Below are 19,091 nucleotides of genomic sequence, written 5' to 3'. Positions count from 1 at the left end.
GTCCCTATCTACCCTGTGTACAGAGGGGATAGCATTGATTACTTGATGTGAAGACTCCTTCCCTCTCTGTTGGTATTTAGAGCTACTACCTCCAAGCTATGGGTCAGAATCAACTCAACTCGACGGCACTTAACAACAACAACCTCCATAGGTCAAGTTTATCAAATTGTACCAATTTACCCTCATTTCCTTTATAAAAAATTGTTTTGTTTTGTTTTGTTTTAATCTTTCTCTAGTCATGTTCTGATTATCAGTCCATCAAGGCTAGGTCAAATGGGTACTATCTGAAAGTTTGGGTGTTCTTGTGCATTGCCCTTCACTTCATCACATCAGCTGGATGCTTCACTCTCAGCTCTAGTCCTCTGTGGCTGTGTCCTTGTCCATGGGCTCAGGTGTTCCCAGGTCTCACCATACCTTGGACCAACCAGCCCTTCCTCTTCTCTGTCTCATCTCCATGTCAACAGGAGTCATTGGGCTGTGGTTGAACTCAGCCCACTTCTTCATTGCTGCTTTTCCTCCTATTCCACTCACCAGTAGACCATTGTGGTCGTAAGCAAGTTTACATGCCTGCTCATGTGTTCCCTTAGTGATTCAGTCGTAGAGGAGGGTTTATCCTGAGGGAACTTGATTGCTTGCCTTATGGCTTCCGGGTGAACAATTTGCTTATTCTTGTAGTAGCCAGTCCACAAACTTTTGAAGCCCCTTCATAGTGTATATCAGAGATAAGATTCAGGCCCTAATATTCTCTAGTAAATTATTATCAACTAATACTTAACACCCGGTGTGACACTGTAGGATAACCACTGGACTGCTAATTGCAAGATTGGCAGTTCAAACCCACCAACTGCTCTTTGGAAACCCTATACAGGATCGCTATGAGTCGGAACAGACTACATGGCACTTAACATCAACGACTATACATATTAGGGAGCACGTTGTCTCCATACAATAAGCACTGGACTGTGAACCACAAGCGTTGTGGTTCAAGCCTACCAGCCTGTCAATGGGAGAAAGATGATTTTTCTTCTCTGACAAAAGATGTAAAACCTCAGAAACCCTACACAAGGTGGTTATAAGTTGGAATACACTCAGTAGCACTTAACAACAATAACAATAATGATATGCATATTATATTGCTTATCTATAGAATGGGCATAAGAGTTGAAGCTGACTGAAAGTATATAAACGAGAAATTTTTCCTTTAGCATAGCCTTGTGCTTTGGAACAGTTCCTGAAGTCAAAATCCATTTTAATGTCTTAAAAAGGGCTGCTATCAAATGGGCTATTTTATTTGGACTTGCTAATGACTGAGGTTGTAAGGAAAGGGAAATCGTTTTATGGTTTCTTCCTCCCACAGGTCATAATTTAGTTGTGGACACCAGGATGTTTTTCTTGGCTTATCTCATTCATGTAGTTTTCCTTGCACATCTGTTACATAAATTACTAAACTATTTTCTTGAAAAGTTGCCAATTTAAGTCACACTTATGGTGATCAAAAAGTTAGTTTTTGGAAAGCAGAATTAAGTAACAGACCTTGAGGGGCAAAAATCTTGCTACCATTCTGTTTTTTTAAGTATATTTTGTTGTTTTGGATTCATTCCTTTATTTTTTTTGAAGATTTAAAATAATTAAATGTGGTTTCTAATGTTTCCCTAAATACTCAGCTGGACTGTAAACATTTAATGACTTTTTATATAAAATATTTTAATCCTTGTTTCTATAAATGTTTATGCTTTCCGTTACTAATTTAAATATATATGCTAATCTATTACATTGTCATTTTGCTATTTGAAACACAATTTGGAGTGTTTACTTTAATAATTATGTGATTTTTTTTTCTGACCTTGAATTCTACTTAAACTCTAAAATAATGGTTTTCCTTGCTTCTTTGGGAAAAATTTATAAGGTTTATTACTTCTGCTAATTATATTTTGTATAACTTTATACTTAGATGACAAGCATGGAATCAATTGTTAGGAATCTCAGAAATTTTAGATGTTAGTGTGACTGGTTTTGCTCCATCCAAATTGACATGGATCATCATTGTAACTTTTGTGGAATGGTAGGTAAGCTCTTCTATAAGCAAAGCACCAGGTATTTCTTTAATGCACAATTTGAAATTTGGGAGATTTAGAATGCTGTTTTTAAGCTTGAAAAGTGGTTAGGTAAAGATTTATTTGGAATAGTGATAATCTGCAGTAGGTATTTTAAGAGATTGTTGTTAGTGTCATCAAGTTGGTTCCAACGACCCTGTATAGGATTTCCGAGGAGCAAGTGATGGATTTGAACCTCAGATTATGTGGTTTGCAGTCCAATGCTAATCTTACGGTGCCACACCAGTGCTCTTTTAAGAGATTGTTGTTGTTAAGTGCTATCAAGTCGATTCCTCTTATTCTATGTACCAGGTCCCACATAAGCACAATTTTAGTATTCCGAAATTCCCATTCTTCTCAGTGTTATCCATAGTTTGTTATAATCCATACCATTGTCCATTACTTTTGTGTAGTCAATAAAACACAAGTAAACAAACATCTTTCTGATATTCTCTGCTTTCAGCAAAGAACTATCTGACATTAGTAGTGATATCCCTTGTGCTGTATCCTCTTCTGAATCTAGCTTGAGTTTCCATCATTTCTTATCAATGTGCTACTGCGAATGTTTTTTAATGATCTTTGGCTTCATTTTATTTGCATGTGGTATTAGTGATATTGTTCCATAATTTCTGAATTCTGGTGAATCATCCTTCTTTTGAATGGGCAAGAATATGGAACTGGATCTCTTCCATTTAGTTGGCCAGGTAGCCACCTTCCAAACTTCTTGGCATACACTAGTGATTCTTCCAGCACTCATCTGTCAGTTTGTTGCAGTATGATGTTCTGTTATGTGGGAAGATATGTCACCAGTATTTTAAATAGCACCAGGGTCACCAGTGGTGCAAAGACAGATTGGGAAAAAAGACTTGGTGATCTACTTCTGAAAAAATTGGCCAGTAAAAACCTTACAGATAACAGCTAATAAAAATTTCTACCTCCCTATACCATACCTTTTGTTGCTAAGTGCCGTCGAGTGTATTCTGACTCATAGCGACTCTGTATAGGGTTTCCAAGGAGCAGCTGGTGGGTTTGAAACGCCGACCTTGTGGTTCACAGTCCAGTGCTTATCCTACAGCACCGCACCAGTAGTTCTCAGATTTTCAACAAAAGAGGGATTTTTTGAATTTGAGAGTACTAGACATTTTGATGGCTTCCTGGTGTGGTGCTATAGGATATAAGCACTGGACTGCTTACGGCAAGGTCGGCAGTTCAAACTCACTAGCTGCTCCTCAGAAACGTGATATAGGGTCAGTCTGAGTCAGAACTGATTCAGTGGCACTTAACAACAAGACATTTGGATTGTTGACCAGAAGTTTGATATTTCATACAACTTTACTAAAAAATAACTTGATTTTAAGATATGCATACGAAACCTATGCGCTTAATGAAGCCCCCTCATGTGGCGTCCCTGTAAATTATTAAAACACGGACTACTAACTAACCAAACAACAGATGATTAATTCAGAGTTACCTGGAGGTACCTCAGAAGTAAAACCTGGCAGTCTGCTCCCAAAGGTCACAGCTTTGTAAACTGTGGAGCAGTTCTACTCTGTACACATGGGTTCACCATAAGTCAGAATTGATTTAATAGCAACTGACTAGATATAATTAACATATGTATGTGTGTATTTATATGTATACGATGGGGCTTCAAAAATTTTGTAGTAAAATTAAATGGAATTTTTCCACAAACTTTTTGAAGCCCCCTTGTATATAATATATATGCACATTTACATACACATACACTGTTTTTGTAGTCCTGGTGTGGTGCTGCAGCTTAATGTGCTGGACTGCAAGGTCAGTTTTAACCACAAGGCTGGTAGTTCCAGCTCACCAGCTGCTTGTGAGTTGGAACTGACTCATTGACACTTCAACACGCTGTTTTTAGTACTAGTTTGCCGTACTTACTATGTTAATATAACAATACATTGTTGTTAAGTGTTGTGGAGTTAATTCTGATTCATAGCAACGCTATATAGGCTTTCCAGGGAGCAAGCTGTTCGATTTAACACCAACCTTGTGGTTAGCAGTCCAGTGCTTATCTTACATCCTCACACTGGGACCCCAACCAACAAAAGTTTTTTTTAAGTGCCAGCGAGTCAGTTGTGACTCATAACAACCCTGTACAGGGTTTTCAAGGAACAACTGATGGGTTTAAACTGCCAACCTTGTGTTATCAGTCCAGTGCTTATCTTACTGAGCAACACCAGGACCCCATAAGAAGACATGGAAAGTACAAATAATGCTCATGTGGTCTAATCTGATGCTATTTGCCTGTATTGTTGATGCCATTGAGTAGGTGCCATTCAATCAGTACCACCTCATACTGACCTTATGCACAACAGAATGAAACACTGCCTGGTCCTTTGCCAACCTCACACTTGTTGCTACACTTGAGTCCATTGCTGCTGCCATTGTGCCAGTATGTCCTGTTAGGGGTCTTCTTTTTTGCACACCCTCCACTTTACCAAGCATGATGCCCTCCTACAGGGACTGATAACATATCCGAAATATGAGAGACGAAGTCAGGTCATCCTGGCTTATGAGGAGCACAGACTTGTTAATTCTTCTGGCAGTCCATGGTACTTTTAACATTGTCCTTCAACACCATAACTCAGATGCATCAATTCTTCTACGGTCTTCCTTATTCATTGTCCAACTTTCACATACATAAGAGGCTGTTGAAAGTACTGTGGTTTGGGCAGGCACACCTTAGTCTTCAAACTGACATCTTTGCTCTTGAACACTTTAAGACGTCTTGTGCATCAGACTTGCCTAATGCTCATTTGATTTCTAGACTGCTGCTTCCATGAGTATTGATGGTTGCCTTATAAGTAGTTAAATGTAGCTAATGTTATGGTGGTGGTGATAACTGCTGTTGGGTTGGTTCTGAGTCATAGGAACCCTGGATAGTGTCTCCTAGGGAGCAGCTGGTGGGTTTGAACTGTTAACAGTCCAGTCCTTATCCTACAGTGCTATACCAGGACTCTGCTAGTTATATAGTATTTGATTTATATTTTAATGGCATTTAATGCTTTATTCATTATATTAGTTTGAATATAATGTGCAGGAAAGATGCATAAAAATGTAAAGAATATTCTTTTAAAACCATTACTTTAAACCTCTGTTTTGCCCTCTGTCTCATGCTGTCTTTGTTTCTGTCTAGGTATTTGTATGTATGCATATAACAAAACCCACATTTAAGGGTTTAAAGTGTTGGTAAATGTAAAGAGTTAAAATTATTCTTATTATATACTAATCTGTTTCAATTCCCTTATTCCTTTGTTATCATTTAGGACTGGATTATACATGTACTTGTTCCTTCCTCTCAATATATAGTTTGTTTGGAATGTCATTTTCTTGAATTTTTAACAGGAGAAAAGTCAGTAATTAGGTTTATATATATTTTATTCTCGTTGTACTGAGTTCTCGTTACAGATTAAAGAAGCATTGACCATCTATAAATAAAAGCTCCATTTTAGCTTTTACTTTCATCCAATTCTGTCTAAAATGACTCAAACTCTTATCAAGTAAAAACTTGACATTTCAACAAATGAGTATGGAAATAAGCAAAAAAAGAGGGATAAGGAAGAGTTCCACAATGGATTTTAATAATTAACAAATTGAATAAGTTGGCTGTTGACTGATTGAACATTGGCTACATCCAGAGAGCTATAAAAGCATGTGTGCAAAACATGAGGATAGTAACTTTAAATAGTTGGCATTTAAAGATCAGTGAATGAGTAGTGTTGAGTTGTGCTTTCATGTTGTGAGGAACAAATATGAATCTGCGTAAAAGCACTGTTGAAGTGGTAGAACAGTTTTATAAATGTAAATGATAATGATTTCTTTTGCAGATTCTGTGTTTTAGAAAGCTGTAAAAAATGCTATGAAGGTGAATTCTTCACATTGTGAACAATTTATGTTCTTTGCTCTTCAGTTGTTTCCTTCCTTCCTTTTTTGTTTTCTTCTTAGTTTAACATTATAATCTCTTAAATTTTGGTATTATCAGTTGTACTGCTAAATTACCCAGTACTGTAGTACTTACCATTACATTTCAACAATATCATCTTGAATCATTATCGATCTTTTTCATGGCAAAGACGCTTATTCTGGTCACCCAATTTCAAAGTGACATTTTTTTGTCTTAAGTAAAGAAAAAGTTAGAAACATGAGTAAACCTAAGACATACTTGTTGTATGTTAAGTGTCATCAAATTGATTCCGACTCACAGGAACCCTGTATAGGGTTTCCGAGGAGTGGCTGGTGGGTTTGAACCGCTGACCTTGTAGTGCTTATCCTACAGTGCCACACCAGGACTCCAGAACCCATATAAAGAGGACTCAGTTTTTTGTGCTTTCCGGTGGTTGTTTACAAAATTGTGATTTTCAGTGCTAGTGAGGAAGGCTCACAGACTTCCAAAAATCTGGCAGCATTTCTTAAATGTACTTTTTTCCCCTCTGTTACTACATTTTCTTGTCTGTATGTCAGGAGTTCTGCTGTGGCACTATTGGTTAATGCTCTGGACTGCAAAGTTGGTTTGAATGGCAAGGTCAGTGGTTCAAGCTCACCAGCTGCTCCTCAGAAACCCTATATATGGTTGCTATGGGTTGGGCTGCTAACCTCAAGGTCAGCAGTTCGAAACTACCAGCTGTTCCACAGGAGAAAGATGAGGCGTTCTGCTCCCGTAAAGAGTTACAGCCTCGGAAACCCTGGACAGGGTCGCTATGAGTTGGAACCAACTCCATAGCACATCATCACCACCACCACCACCACCACCACCATCTGTATGGCACAGTGGTTAAAGCACTCTGCTGTTGCAGGAGAAAGATGTGATGTCTGCTTTTCTAAAGATTTACTGCCTTGGAAAGGGACCCTACAGTTCAGTTCTGCTTTGTCATATAGGGTTGTTATGAATGGGAATGGACTTGACCCTGAACACAATGGGTTTGGTTTTGGTTTTTAGTATATATATATATATGTATTATTTGTGGTGATTAACAGAAACAGTAACAATCATTAGGAATTTCTGCAATTGCAGTTTTCATTTGAAATACCTACCAGGCTGATTTAAAATCATATATAGAAAACAATGTCAGTATCAGTATTCTTGGTTGCTTTCCCCTAAGTATTATGATTACATGAAAAAATGAAATCTAAATAGAAAACCACATCATCCAAGGTCTTTCAGTGCTTAACATAAGGTCTTAATATATATGTTTACCATAGGTCCTAATATCTGCCCTTTTCTTTAAAATCTAAGTACAAAGAATTTTAAACTTTTTTCAAGTCAGGAGTTTTAGTTTATGATTGATGAAAGTTCAAAAGGCGCTTGTTGGACTATTAGTACTAGTCTAAATGGCATGAAACTATTGCTATTTTCCCATAATTTGGTTTGCAGAACAGATCCTAGACCTTTGTCTGCATCTTGTGTTTTAGAAACTGATGTGAGAACCCCCTCTAGTGTCTGAAATAACCTATCTTAAAGCACATCAATCACAGGAAGTTTGGGGAATTAAATTAGCCATTTTATCTTTTCATATCTGGGCATACATCGTTTTCTTTCTTTTCTTTTTTGTTTGTTTTCCTTTTTTTAAAAGGTCACCGGGATTATGAGTAGGGCATGGAATGAGAGCAATAGGAAACATGGGAAAGGAAAAATCAAAATACCATTTTTACCTTTTTAGAAATAGCTATTTTTAAATGACCTGGAATAATGCCAAACTAAATAGTAGGTTTAATTTTTGTATGTTTGCTTTTAGTTTACATTTGTTTCTGAATTAAGTGCAGCTTAAAAATACTTTGGTTTGAAATTTTAATGTGATCAGAGTTCTCTGTATTTTCTGATAGCACCAGTTTTCATTGGATAATGACTGTAAAGTAAACCCAGATTTTCTTCATGGAAGTTATTTGTTAACTTTTGTTATTACAGTTGCCATATCATTCTGTGAATATATTTTATAGCTGTTGTTGTTGTTAAGTGCCATTGTCCTAGATTCAGTCCTAGATTCTTTATAACTGTACTAATGGCAAATGGCAAATTATCGTTTTACTACTTCCCATTGTTTTTCAACCCCCCCACCACACACACACACACACACACACACACACACACAAAAAGGAGGCTCTTAAGTTGGCTTTCTGCCATCTCTTTCTCTAACTGTATAGCACTCAAAACACAGGCCTTCACTAAGAATCTTGTGAAGGGTTATAGAAACAGGACCTTTCTCATTTGACTCATGGGCTTTGTAGCTTGAACAAGGAAAGTAGTGTTCTAAAAGCTAGAGCATTTATGAAGGCTCTAGTAAAAATATTTCGTGTACACAGACTAGAGATTAACTCCTTTCATTGTGTTCTCCAACAAATTAAACAATGCAAACAGATTTCAAGTGCATTCTTGGTAATGAAATGCTTGGTTGAGTTATAATCCTAATTGCTATTGTTCATTCCCACAGCTGCATTTTGACACTTTTAACTGCCTAAACCACGCATTCTTCAGCCACTAGTATAAACAAAAGCCTTCTGAAAATCCATCGTTTTATGGCATCTTTAATTGCAAATCTGTCATTGGCTGCCTTGATTTTATTTGGTTCCATTGTTGAAAAAATTAGGGGGAAAATGTTTTTTTTTTTCTTATGTGTTTACACCCAAAATTGTTGTCCATAGAACCTTTACTGGATTTCCATGAACATTCATTCATTCATTGTCTTAAGTTTTAAGAAGGCAGTTGAGACTTTCTGAGTTTATGTTAGTCCCAGGAAATAATTTATTTTATCAAGCTAGTTGATATTTTAGGAGACAGCTTTCTGCAAGATTTGAGTTTAAGACTTTACTTTTTTTTTTAGTAAAACACTGTTCTGAATGTAAATCTAAAAGCCAGATTTGTTCAGTGATTTGGCAAGTCATATCTATGTGCCTAGTGGTTCTTTTAAAATTTGGACTCAAGCTGTTTGTTAGTTTCCTCTTTAAAGGTAAAGAAGTTGACATATTTGTAATGCATTTGGAATTTATATTTCTATATATTTAAAAAAGAAATTTGAATGCCAATTTCAACCAAACCTTATTTTAAAAACAAAACTTTTAGATGACCAATAACCATATGGCAGAAATGGAAGGTATATGTAAGTAATGTTGTTGTTAAGTGCCGTGGAGTCAGTTCCGACTCATAGTGACCCTGCACAGGGTTTCCTAAGCTGTAAATCTTTACGGGAACAGAATGCCTCATCTTTCTCCCGCGGAACCGCTGGTAGTGTCGAACTGCTGACCTTGCGGTTTACAGCCCGATTCATAACCACTAACAGAGTAAGTAATAGTAACCAAATTCTAACTTTTCACTATTTCCAAGACAAAAGTGGAAGTTTTGAATTAGCATATTCACAGATAACAATTGTTCAATAATAATTAGCACTTTTGATGCCAAAAGAGTCTAGTTTTTACTGTATTTCTTTATTTCGTCCTAGAAGGACTTTAAATTCTTAAATTCACATAAGCTTGAGGGATTGAGTTAACAACAAAATGCTCTGCCAATTCATGATTTAGCTTTAAAAGTATTCTTTTCAAAGTGAATTATTTCTTAAAAATTATTTTATCTTTTTAAATTCTAGTAGGTGATTATTTAATAATAATAATAAAACCCAAGCCCACTGCCATCATGTCGATTCCAACTCATAGCGACCGTGTAGTGACCAGTAAACACTGAATTAGCACTTGGAGCTCTGGTATCATAGTGGTTACGAATCTGGCTGTGAACCACAAGGTCAGCAGTTTGAAACTACCAGATGCTCCGTGGGAGAAAGATGAAGCTCTCTGTTCTGGGTCGCTATGGGTCAGAACCGACTCGATGGCACACTTAACAACAACATATATCAAGCACTGTGCTAATAAGTACTATTTGATATGCTGTAAAAAACATTCTGAGATAGATATTAAAGTAGGGAATTAAAATAATTTTGCCAAAAATCAAAGGTAGAGTCAGGTGTTTCTGACTCCAAGAGCCTGTGTTCTTGACCATTGTTGGAGTCTTAAGGGAATGTTAAACGCATGGTCATATGGTTTCTTGATGGAATATTATATAACCAATAAAAGTGAGGGTTACTGTAACCTTCTAATGATGTGGGAAAATGCATAAGTGGAAAAGATACAGATTGCAATTAAGTGTTCCTTAAAGAATACTATCTTTGATTTGTCATTGCTGATTTTTTTATGTGATACAATGTTTTGTTAAGTTTCATAAAATCAGTTCTGACTTAGTGATCTGTATCGGATTTCCAAGGAGCAGCTGAAGGATTTTAGCTAGTTTATAATTTTACTGATTTACAGAATTTCTGTAAGTCTGCATGTAAACCAAACTGACAGCTTAGTTTTGTAATAGACTATATAGACTATACCAGTTCATTTTCCGTTTTAATTTGACCCAAAGCCATTTCTTTACTGGACCTGTGCCAGCTCTAATGTAATCTCTCATCTCTCATCTGTATTCTTGAAGGCTAATGGAAGAGTAAAACCTTCTTAAAGATAACCTAAATGTGTTATATAGTATCCTCAGGGTGACTTGTGCACAAAAGAAGTTTTCTTTCCTATTCTGTAAAGGTATCTCATTAGAACACCCAGTAGTGTCATTATTAAGTTTTCATGTGTTTCTCAGTTTTGATGCTAATCTTTGTGCGTATGTGCGTGCATTTTTTTTCTCTCTGCAGTACCAATGTGGTTATGAATTATTCAGAGATCGAGTCTAAAGTTCGAGAAGCAACGAATGATGATCCTTGGGGACCTTCTGGGCAACTCATGGGAGAGATTGCCAAGTAAGTGATAATTTGACTCAGCAGTGCAGAAAGAATCCAAGTATCTTTACACAAAAATAAGAAATCTGCTTTTGGTTTTAAACCATTTAACTACCAAATATGAATTTTGCATAATTGTTCAGATAATTTAGAGTTTTATGCAGGGTCCATTCTCTTTAAACATTAAATTAAACAAGTTAAACAAGCTATAGTTTCCTATCTAAAATTTTGACAAATATATATAAAATAACAAGAAGTAAAGTTATAAAATAAATTTTCCTGATGAACATCTGGACCACTGTGCCAGTGAATATATAGACCTTATAAGACATGATATTAGTGATTAGGGCTTACACGTGTGTTAGGTATTATACAAAAATGTTGTTGTTGTTAAGTGTCATTGAATCAGTTCCACCCATAGCGACCCTGTATAGGGCTTCCGAGGAGCAGCTGGTGAGCTTGAACCATCAACCTTGCAGTTCAAATGACTTTGAAGTGTGGCACATTAACCTACAGCACCATATCAGGACTCCATTATACAAAATATAGGGAATATATTTTCAAGGAAGTGTATCTACATATCTTAAAATCAGCTTACTAATTCTTTTTAGCTACTTGGAAAACATAACTTAGAACAAGCCTGCCATCTACTGTCAAAATTAACATATTGCAAACTCTTAAGGAAAATTAACTTTTTTTTTTCAGGGCTACATTTATGTATGAACAGTTTCCAGAACTTATGAACATGCTTTGGTCACGCATGTTAAAAGATAACAAAAAGAATTGGAGAAGAGTTTATAAGGTATGCACATAAGTCTGTGTTTATAATTTGACATGAGTATTTGGAAATATATACATAAGCTTAATATGCATAAATTATTTTTAAAGACCATTAAATTCAATGCTAGTATCTTCTAGAACAGGAAAAGACATAGATTTGCTATTTGTGTTCTGTGTTACAGTCATCGTAAACTATGGATTATCAATGGCAAATGTTTAAAAATAATGCTAATAATACATCTAACTATTGAGTGTTTATTAAAAATTTTCCTTCTAAGTATATATGAGCGGCTTTTCAACATTCGTGGAAAAATGTAATTAAAAGAAAATGGACTTATTCTGTGAACCTTTTAAAGCCCCCTTGTATAGTTGTGCATATCAAAAATAATTACCTAAAATAGTGTGAATGTTTAGTGTATGAACAGTTATGATGAAAACCAGTCTGAAGTGGTTTGTCATCACTGCATAATAATTTGCTTAATTCATAACTTACTATTATGACAGTATTCTGAACCAAGCAATATATAACATAATTTAAAGTATCATCATTCCTGATTCTAAAACACATTTAACTTCTGACATTTAATATTTTTCAAAAATGAATTATTTTTATCATAGTCCTTTCATTTTATTCTTATCTCTTAATCATATAAAGCAGAAGTTCTGAAGCAAGATAGCCATATATATCTTCTACCTTTACCATATTTTCTTGTGATTCAGAATAAGTTTATCTGTGATTTCTAAAATGGCATAGAGCATACATAGTTAAAACTTGGAAAATAATGTTCTGGCTATCAGGATTGAACAAATCTCTACTTTGATTCCTTGATTTTTTTTTTTTTTTTTCTAAAACACATTCATTGTCATTCCTTTAGTTTGTGTACTGTGGTAAGTATGACCAAGAAGTTGAAACCCCTAAATTGCTTTTTTAAATGGCCATGAAAAAAAAAAAAAACTACTCTTAAGTAAACTACTTTTTTTTAAAGAGTAAATGTGATGTTTCTTCAGCATAACTCAAATTTTTCTGTATCTTTATTATCTTTGTTCCAAGCAATGTTAAGTTCCATTTTTGTTTACTCTCACTATCAATAAAAATTTTAAAGTGTACAGTTTTGTGGTTGTTAATATAATGGTAGTTGTACAACACTCAGTAGTGCCCAGTTTCAGAACATTTCTGTCAACACAAAAAAGATCCCATATTCGTTAACAGTCAACTCTCAATGTACTTTTTAACAAAATGTTCTTAAATGTTGAGTTTTTGTCTTTTATTTACTAACAGCACCTTCTTAAAACAAAAGAAGCCAATATCTACCTCAAAAATTAAATTTTAACTAGGGAAAATATTATGGAATGATATGATTACCAACTAATTAATTGTTATAAGTAAACCCGTGTTTCTAATAATTCATGGTTCCATAGTGACATAGTGCCCAGGTGAAAAGTGAAAAGCAATCCAGTTTTCTACAAGCCTCCCGTTCATTTTGTGTTACACATTCAGATGTTTGTGGACATCTTAATTATTTTTAATATTTTAACAGAGTGTCTTAATATATAGTTAATTATTTTTTATGCTCATTGTAAAAAGAATTTGAATTTGATAATATAAGTTCTAGACTATATTTAAAGTCTAGTGTAAGGTTAAGAAGCAATCACCACCCACATGAAATTGATTTATTTGCTAATGTTGAAATTATTTTTTTTAACCACTTAACGAGGCTCTACCAGAATTTCTTTCGTTAAATCATTTGGTGCTTTGTATTTTTACAGTCGTTGCTGCTCCTAGCTTACCTCATAAGGAATGGATCAGAGCGTGTTGTTACAAGTGCCAGAGAACACATTTATGATTTGCGATCTCTGGAAAATTACCACTTTGTAGGTGAGCAATATAAAAACCTTATAAGCAAATTAAAACAGTAGTTGGAGTTGTCAGTCACCTGAACCAGCTTAGAAGCTTCTCTGCTCTAATTAGAATGTGACTGTTGCTGGTTGTGTGACGAGTGCAGAATCCAAGACGTGGGACCCTAGAGTATTAATTAGTGAAGACAAGAACTTGCAGAAAAGACTGGCTAATAACAACAGAACCAACACAACATGAGTGTTCGGGTTTATATTAAAATATGCACTGGAGACTGGTCCCCTGTGGTGTCCATAAAGGAAGAGCTTTAATCATATGGGAAGAAAAGGTTAGAGCTCCAAAACACACACATCTGTTTGAAGCTGCAGGGTGTTTTTTTTTTGTTGTTGTTGTTGTTGTTTTTTCATTTCCTCCCACCAAATAATATTTACTGTGCAAAGGCAACAAGGCCAGAGTGTGTTTTGAATGTGAAAGAGGCTAGAGAATGAAGCACATTTCATTTTGTAGTGTACTCCAGTTGAAAACACCTTAAAAATTCTGTTTTTCAGCAACACTAAATCCTATTAATTAGTGTATCCAAAGTAGTATTGGTGAAAACAAGGCATATGGGTGCTTTTCTGTCTTTAAAATGATAAATTGAGATTTGTTTTTTAAGTTAAACACAATAGAAAAAGAAAATATTCATGACTGTGAATCCATTTCATAAGATCATTAACACTAATCTTGTTTAGTGGATCTTGCATGTTAGGATTACCGGTGGTCCCTTTCAGTTAATCTATAAATGATTTTATGAACCAGATTATTGAAAACTATATTATATGTAGAAATTTTAATATGTTAATTAATTCTTAGCGTTTTGTTTCTCCCTTACCATCTTCACAGATGAGCATGGCAAGGATCAGGGTATAAATATTCGCCAGAAGGTGAAAGAATTGGTTGAATTTGCCCAGGATGATGACAGGCTTCGTGAAGAGCGAAAAAAAGCAAAGAAAAACAAAGACAAATATGTTGGGGTTTCCTCAGATAGTGTTGGAGGATTCAGATACAGTGAGTATTGAAGCAAATTGGCACCTAAGCATCAATTTAGCTATTTGGATGTGTATTATGAGTATGTCATTGAAATACTAAAAACCAAAATGTCATTTATTCAGCACTATATAAAATACTAAACTACACATAATACTCATTCTGGTGTCTCAAATGGAATTTTTTTGTCTACTTTGTGTATGTGTGTGGGTTCAAGAATTTGGTCAAATAGCTGCAAACTTTGAGTTGATACCAGAGAATAAAACAGATACATATATATATACTCTTCTCTCTCATGGTAAACTGTTCTCTGCTTTCAGTTTAGAACAGAAAAATAGAAAGTTTGGTCTAGAGATTCATCTTTTAATTCGAAACCAACAGATCTCTTTTTTGCCAAAAATAGATAAACTTAGTGCAGTCTCAATCTCTCTTCTCTAATTAAATAATGCATAAAATATTAACTTAGCATAGAATATGACTGGTGATGTTGTTAGTTGTTCTTCTAGGTCTATCATTTTGTTTACTGTTCCTAACACATTTAAAGGCAACTATAATATTCATCTCTCTTGACCCTATAGAATAAACACTGGACTACAAGTCCGTTTGAACTTCAAGGTCGGTGATTCAGACTCACCAGCCATTCCTTGGAAACCCTATACAGGGTTGCTAATGATTCAGAACCAATTTGATGGCACTTAACAATAGAACAATCATCTCTCTTGTTTATTTTTAGTGTTATATATGTTGTTAAGTGCCGCCAAGCCAGTTCTGATTGGAGCAGTTGGTACTACCAGTCTTGCAGATAGCATTCCAGTACTTACCTTACAGTGCCACATACAATATAGTGTCCTTACTATAGAAACATTCACAAAATAAGGGGAACAGACAATCCTCTTGGTTATTTTGTGTTGGTACAGACAGACCAGTGCAGTTGTATGTTGGTACTCTTCATCTCCCTGCCCTTAGCTACATCTGTTTACACATGAATTATCTGAGAGCTCTCAACTCCTTTATTGAAACGAACAGAGGGAAAAATCCTTTTTAAAATATCTAAACATCACATAAAAGTCAATTTTGAATTGGACAAGAATATTTCTCTTAAGTAAAGTCTGTATGTCTTGGATGCTTTTATTTGTTTGGGTAATTGGGAAGTTGTGAATTATATAGCTAAGTAGTTATTTTAATATGGTTTTGAGTTGAAATTGTTACATGCAAGACATTTCCACATTCCACTTGCTTTTGTTTCTTTTTACCAGCACAGTATGTAATTGTATCAGATAAAGTTAGAAAATTGATTACATTTTTAAGCTTAGTCACAGTGAACTAATTGGAGCATCTGTATTAGAGTTATAGTTGAACATCCAAAGAATGTGTTGGCTTGCACACATTTTTTGCAAAATTATTTTTAATGTTTCATACTCTTCAGTGACTTCTTAACAACTTTGGTTTTGTTTTTTTGTTTTTTAATTAGGTAACATCTTACCATTATAGCCTTAGAATTACTTTAGCTAATCAATTTGGGTATCATCTACTTTCATTTTTCCTGTAAATCTGTTCATCTTATTGTCATTGAGCTATACATACACATTGTTGAAATGTCTTATTTTAGGAAAGATTTTGTCTAAAAACCTTTTTACCATGTTCTCTAAGTTGGTGGCCACTTTCATATTTCACAAACATAATTTAAAATCCTCAAGTCCTTGGGATAAAAATTGCAGTCTTGAAGTTTTACTCAGTAATTCAGCAAAATGGTTTTGTTAAATCATCAAAGGGTTCTTCAGGATTCGTTTACAAAAGCTCGGTTACTCAGTGTTTGATTAGTTTGTTGATCCTCATTGCTCCTTCCATTTTTCTCCTCAACCTGCCTTAATTTTCTTTCTTCTTTTTAACCTCTTGTGATTTCTTTGTACCTTCCACTCTGGCCTCTTGATTTATATTTGGACATAGAAATGGAAGGGTTCCATTTAGTGCTTAAAATGATAAGAACTAAGACAAATTCTGCCATTTGGGGTTTGTTCACTTCACTTCACTCCCATATTCACCAAACTGCTCCCTTGGTTTCTTTAGTCTGAGCATATATTTAGACTTGATGCTTGAGTACCTTTTACCAGTTTCCAACAGTTAGTTGACTCCAACTCATGGCTACCCCATGTGTGTCAGAGTAGAGCTATGCTCTATAGTGTTTGATGCCTAATTTTTTATAAATAGATCACCAGACATGTTTTGCTGGGTGGACTCAAACTTCCAACCTTTCATTTAGCAGCTGTGTACATTAACCCTTTGCACTACCCTGAGACTCATCATCACTATGCTGAACTACTTAGGTATACTTCGTGATTCTAGTGTGAATAGTTTTGTTCTGTAGAATATACTTTCTTTTTGCTATAATTACAAAGTTCTTTCAAATGCCTAAAAATTCACTGAATGATTCTCTAGTTTGATTCTAACAAATGATTACTGAGTCCTTTCAATATATTGGGGACATGAGCATTCAAAATGGAGTTTTCTTTATGCTTTTTAAGAGACTGTTTCTAATAATTGAAAAACCATTAAGAGACTGGAATAAAATGTAATGGGTTAAGTGACTTTTATAAAAACAAAAAGATTTCCATTTCTCTTTTGCATATATATATATATATACAGCTTGTGTTGGATTTTGTATTTTCTACTGCTCTTTTCAGCAGCATTTAAGAACTTCCTGATATGCTGTGCTATGCATTAAGGTTGTGTAAATTTTCATAAACAAAATCTTTTGAATCTGCATTCCTGCCACTTAATGACTGGCATTACATGCTGTGCCTTGCTGTAAATGTGTTGATTCAGCACTGTGGGAGCTTTCTGTTTTCCTTTGAAAACTATTTTATTATGAGGAAAAGTTTCAGAAATAAGGAATATAGCCATCTTTTGAACTTAGTATCTTTAGAGTTGCTTGTTTTTTTAATGTTTTATATAGGTGAAAGATACGATCCTGAGCCCAAATCAAAATGGGATGAGGAGTGGGATAAAAACAAGAGTGCTTTTCCATTCAGTGATAAATTAGGTGAACTGAGTGATAAAATTGGAAGCACAATTGATGACACCATCAGCAAGTTCCGGAGGAAAGATAGAGAAGACTCTCCAGAAAGATGCAGGTATTTACACTCTGTCTCTTGGGTCTCTTGTAGCTGTTTTTAAAATACTACATCAAACGTTATTTGCAGTTAATATTGATATACTTTCCAGTTTGTCAATTTCCATTTACTTTTACAGTTTATTGTGTTTCCTATGTATTTTTATCAAGGGTACTTACTCTTCTATTAGAAAAGCTTACTTTTTTCCCCCTGTAGTAATTTCTAAAACTCATATGATTCAGGGATCTCAGGTATTGTTGAGGGATAATGAAGTGTGAAGGATATGAAATTTAAATCCTCCCTTGACATTTTATTAGGTTTTTGTGTTCGTGTGTAGCAAAAAAAAAAAAAAAAAAAAAAAATTCCCTAAATGGACTTTGGGACCAAAAAGCTATCAAGTGGTAAACTGTTATTTTTGCAATTCTTTTTAAAAAACATTTTTTTATATTCATTGCTTATACATTTCCTAATGGTAGGGCACTTGTATTTAGTTTTACAGTTTCTTGAAGCCATTGACTTTTTTGTTCTTAACCAGTATAACATTGGTGAAGGGACTTCAAGAAGTTCATGGACAAATGAAATGAAAATAGAACTTTTCCATGAACTTTTTGAAGCCCCTCATACTGTTGTTGTTGTTTTGCCAATTAATAGGGGAGTGTGTAGCACTTAATTTTCAAAACAAGTTTTACAAAACTTTTATCATTTGTGCCTTATAATATCCCTATTAGGTTAGATAGGGCAGGGCTTTTAAAACCCTTGTTTTTCAGAGGTAAAATCTGAGACTCATTCTAATAAAACTAAAATAATACAGTGATGAAGGTTATTCAAAAGAAATACATATTATATAGATATTTTGAAACTATTCAGACCCTGAAATATTTGCCTAGTATCTTTTCAGTATGTTTCCATTATTGTTAAATCCTGTGTTTTTGAAGACTATGTTTTGGAGTGTGGTATTTGAAGAGTCGGAATTCATTTTTAGTACTTTGAGAATATTCTTTTACAATTACTTTCCTAACTCCTTTATGTTGAAAGAGTATACATTACATAATTTAAACACTGAACTTAAGGAAATGATGCCTACTTCATATATTCTATTCTGTTTTTCTCTCATTAATGACCTTGTGGCCTGTGTATAAATTTTTTCTTTCGGAAATAATGGCAAGGTATTGTGGTGATACTTCCTAGAAAAATGTGGGGCTCAGGTAGAAAACCTGGTTAGAGATCTGTGTACTTTCTTGTATTGTTATTTTCTTCTTTGCCCTTCTTTCCCATTTTTCTTTCCTTACTTTGTCTTACTCTTTTTCTCTTTCAACTTATTCCTGATTTCCTTTTTTTTTTTAACGTTGCCTCTAAAATAGTATCTATTCTTTGTTGCAGTTCCTAACTTTTTATTAGAGTATTAAGGTTTATAGGAGTGAAGATGTACCAGATGCAATTCATTATA

General features: G+C 34.7%; 1 protein-coding gene across 2 annotated transcripts in view; it reads left to right on the top strand.

The window, feature by feature from the left end:
* Positions 1 to 19,091, top strand: part of CLINT1 (clathrin interactor 1) — an 86,254-nt gene that overhangs the window by 41,358 nt on the left and 25,805 nt on the right. Inside the window, exons 2-6 of one of the 2 annotated variants that reach the window (XM_006863935.1) lie at positions 10,790 to 10,894; positions 11,579 to 11,675; positions 13,421 to 13,529; positions 14,391 to 14,555; positions 17,488 to 17,665. In XM_006863935.1, the coding sequence (XP_006863997.1) occupies positions 10,790 to 10,894; positions 11,579 to 11,675; positions 13,421 to 13,529; positions 14,391 to 14,555; positions 17,488 to 17,665 (654 nt within the window). Of the gene's footprint in view, positions 1 to 10,789; positions 10,895 to 11,578; positions 11,676 to 13,420; positions 13,530 to 14,390; positions 14,556 to 17,487; positions 17,666 to 19,091 lie in introns of those variants that run through there. The other variant, XM_006863936.1, reaches the window with a different exon arrangement.

This window comes from Chrysochloris asiatica, unplaced genomic scaffold, assembly GCF_000296735.1.
Source record: "Chrysochloris asiatica unplaced genomic scaffold, ChrAsi1.0 scaffold00057, whole genome shotgun sequence".
Taxonomy (NCBI): Eukaryota; Metazoa; Chordata; class Mammalia; order Afrosoricida; family Chrysochloridae; genus Chrysochloris; species Chrysochloris asiatica.
Note: the sequence above shows the minus strand (reverse complement) of the source record. Positions and strands in the feature narration are given on the sequence as shown.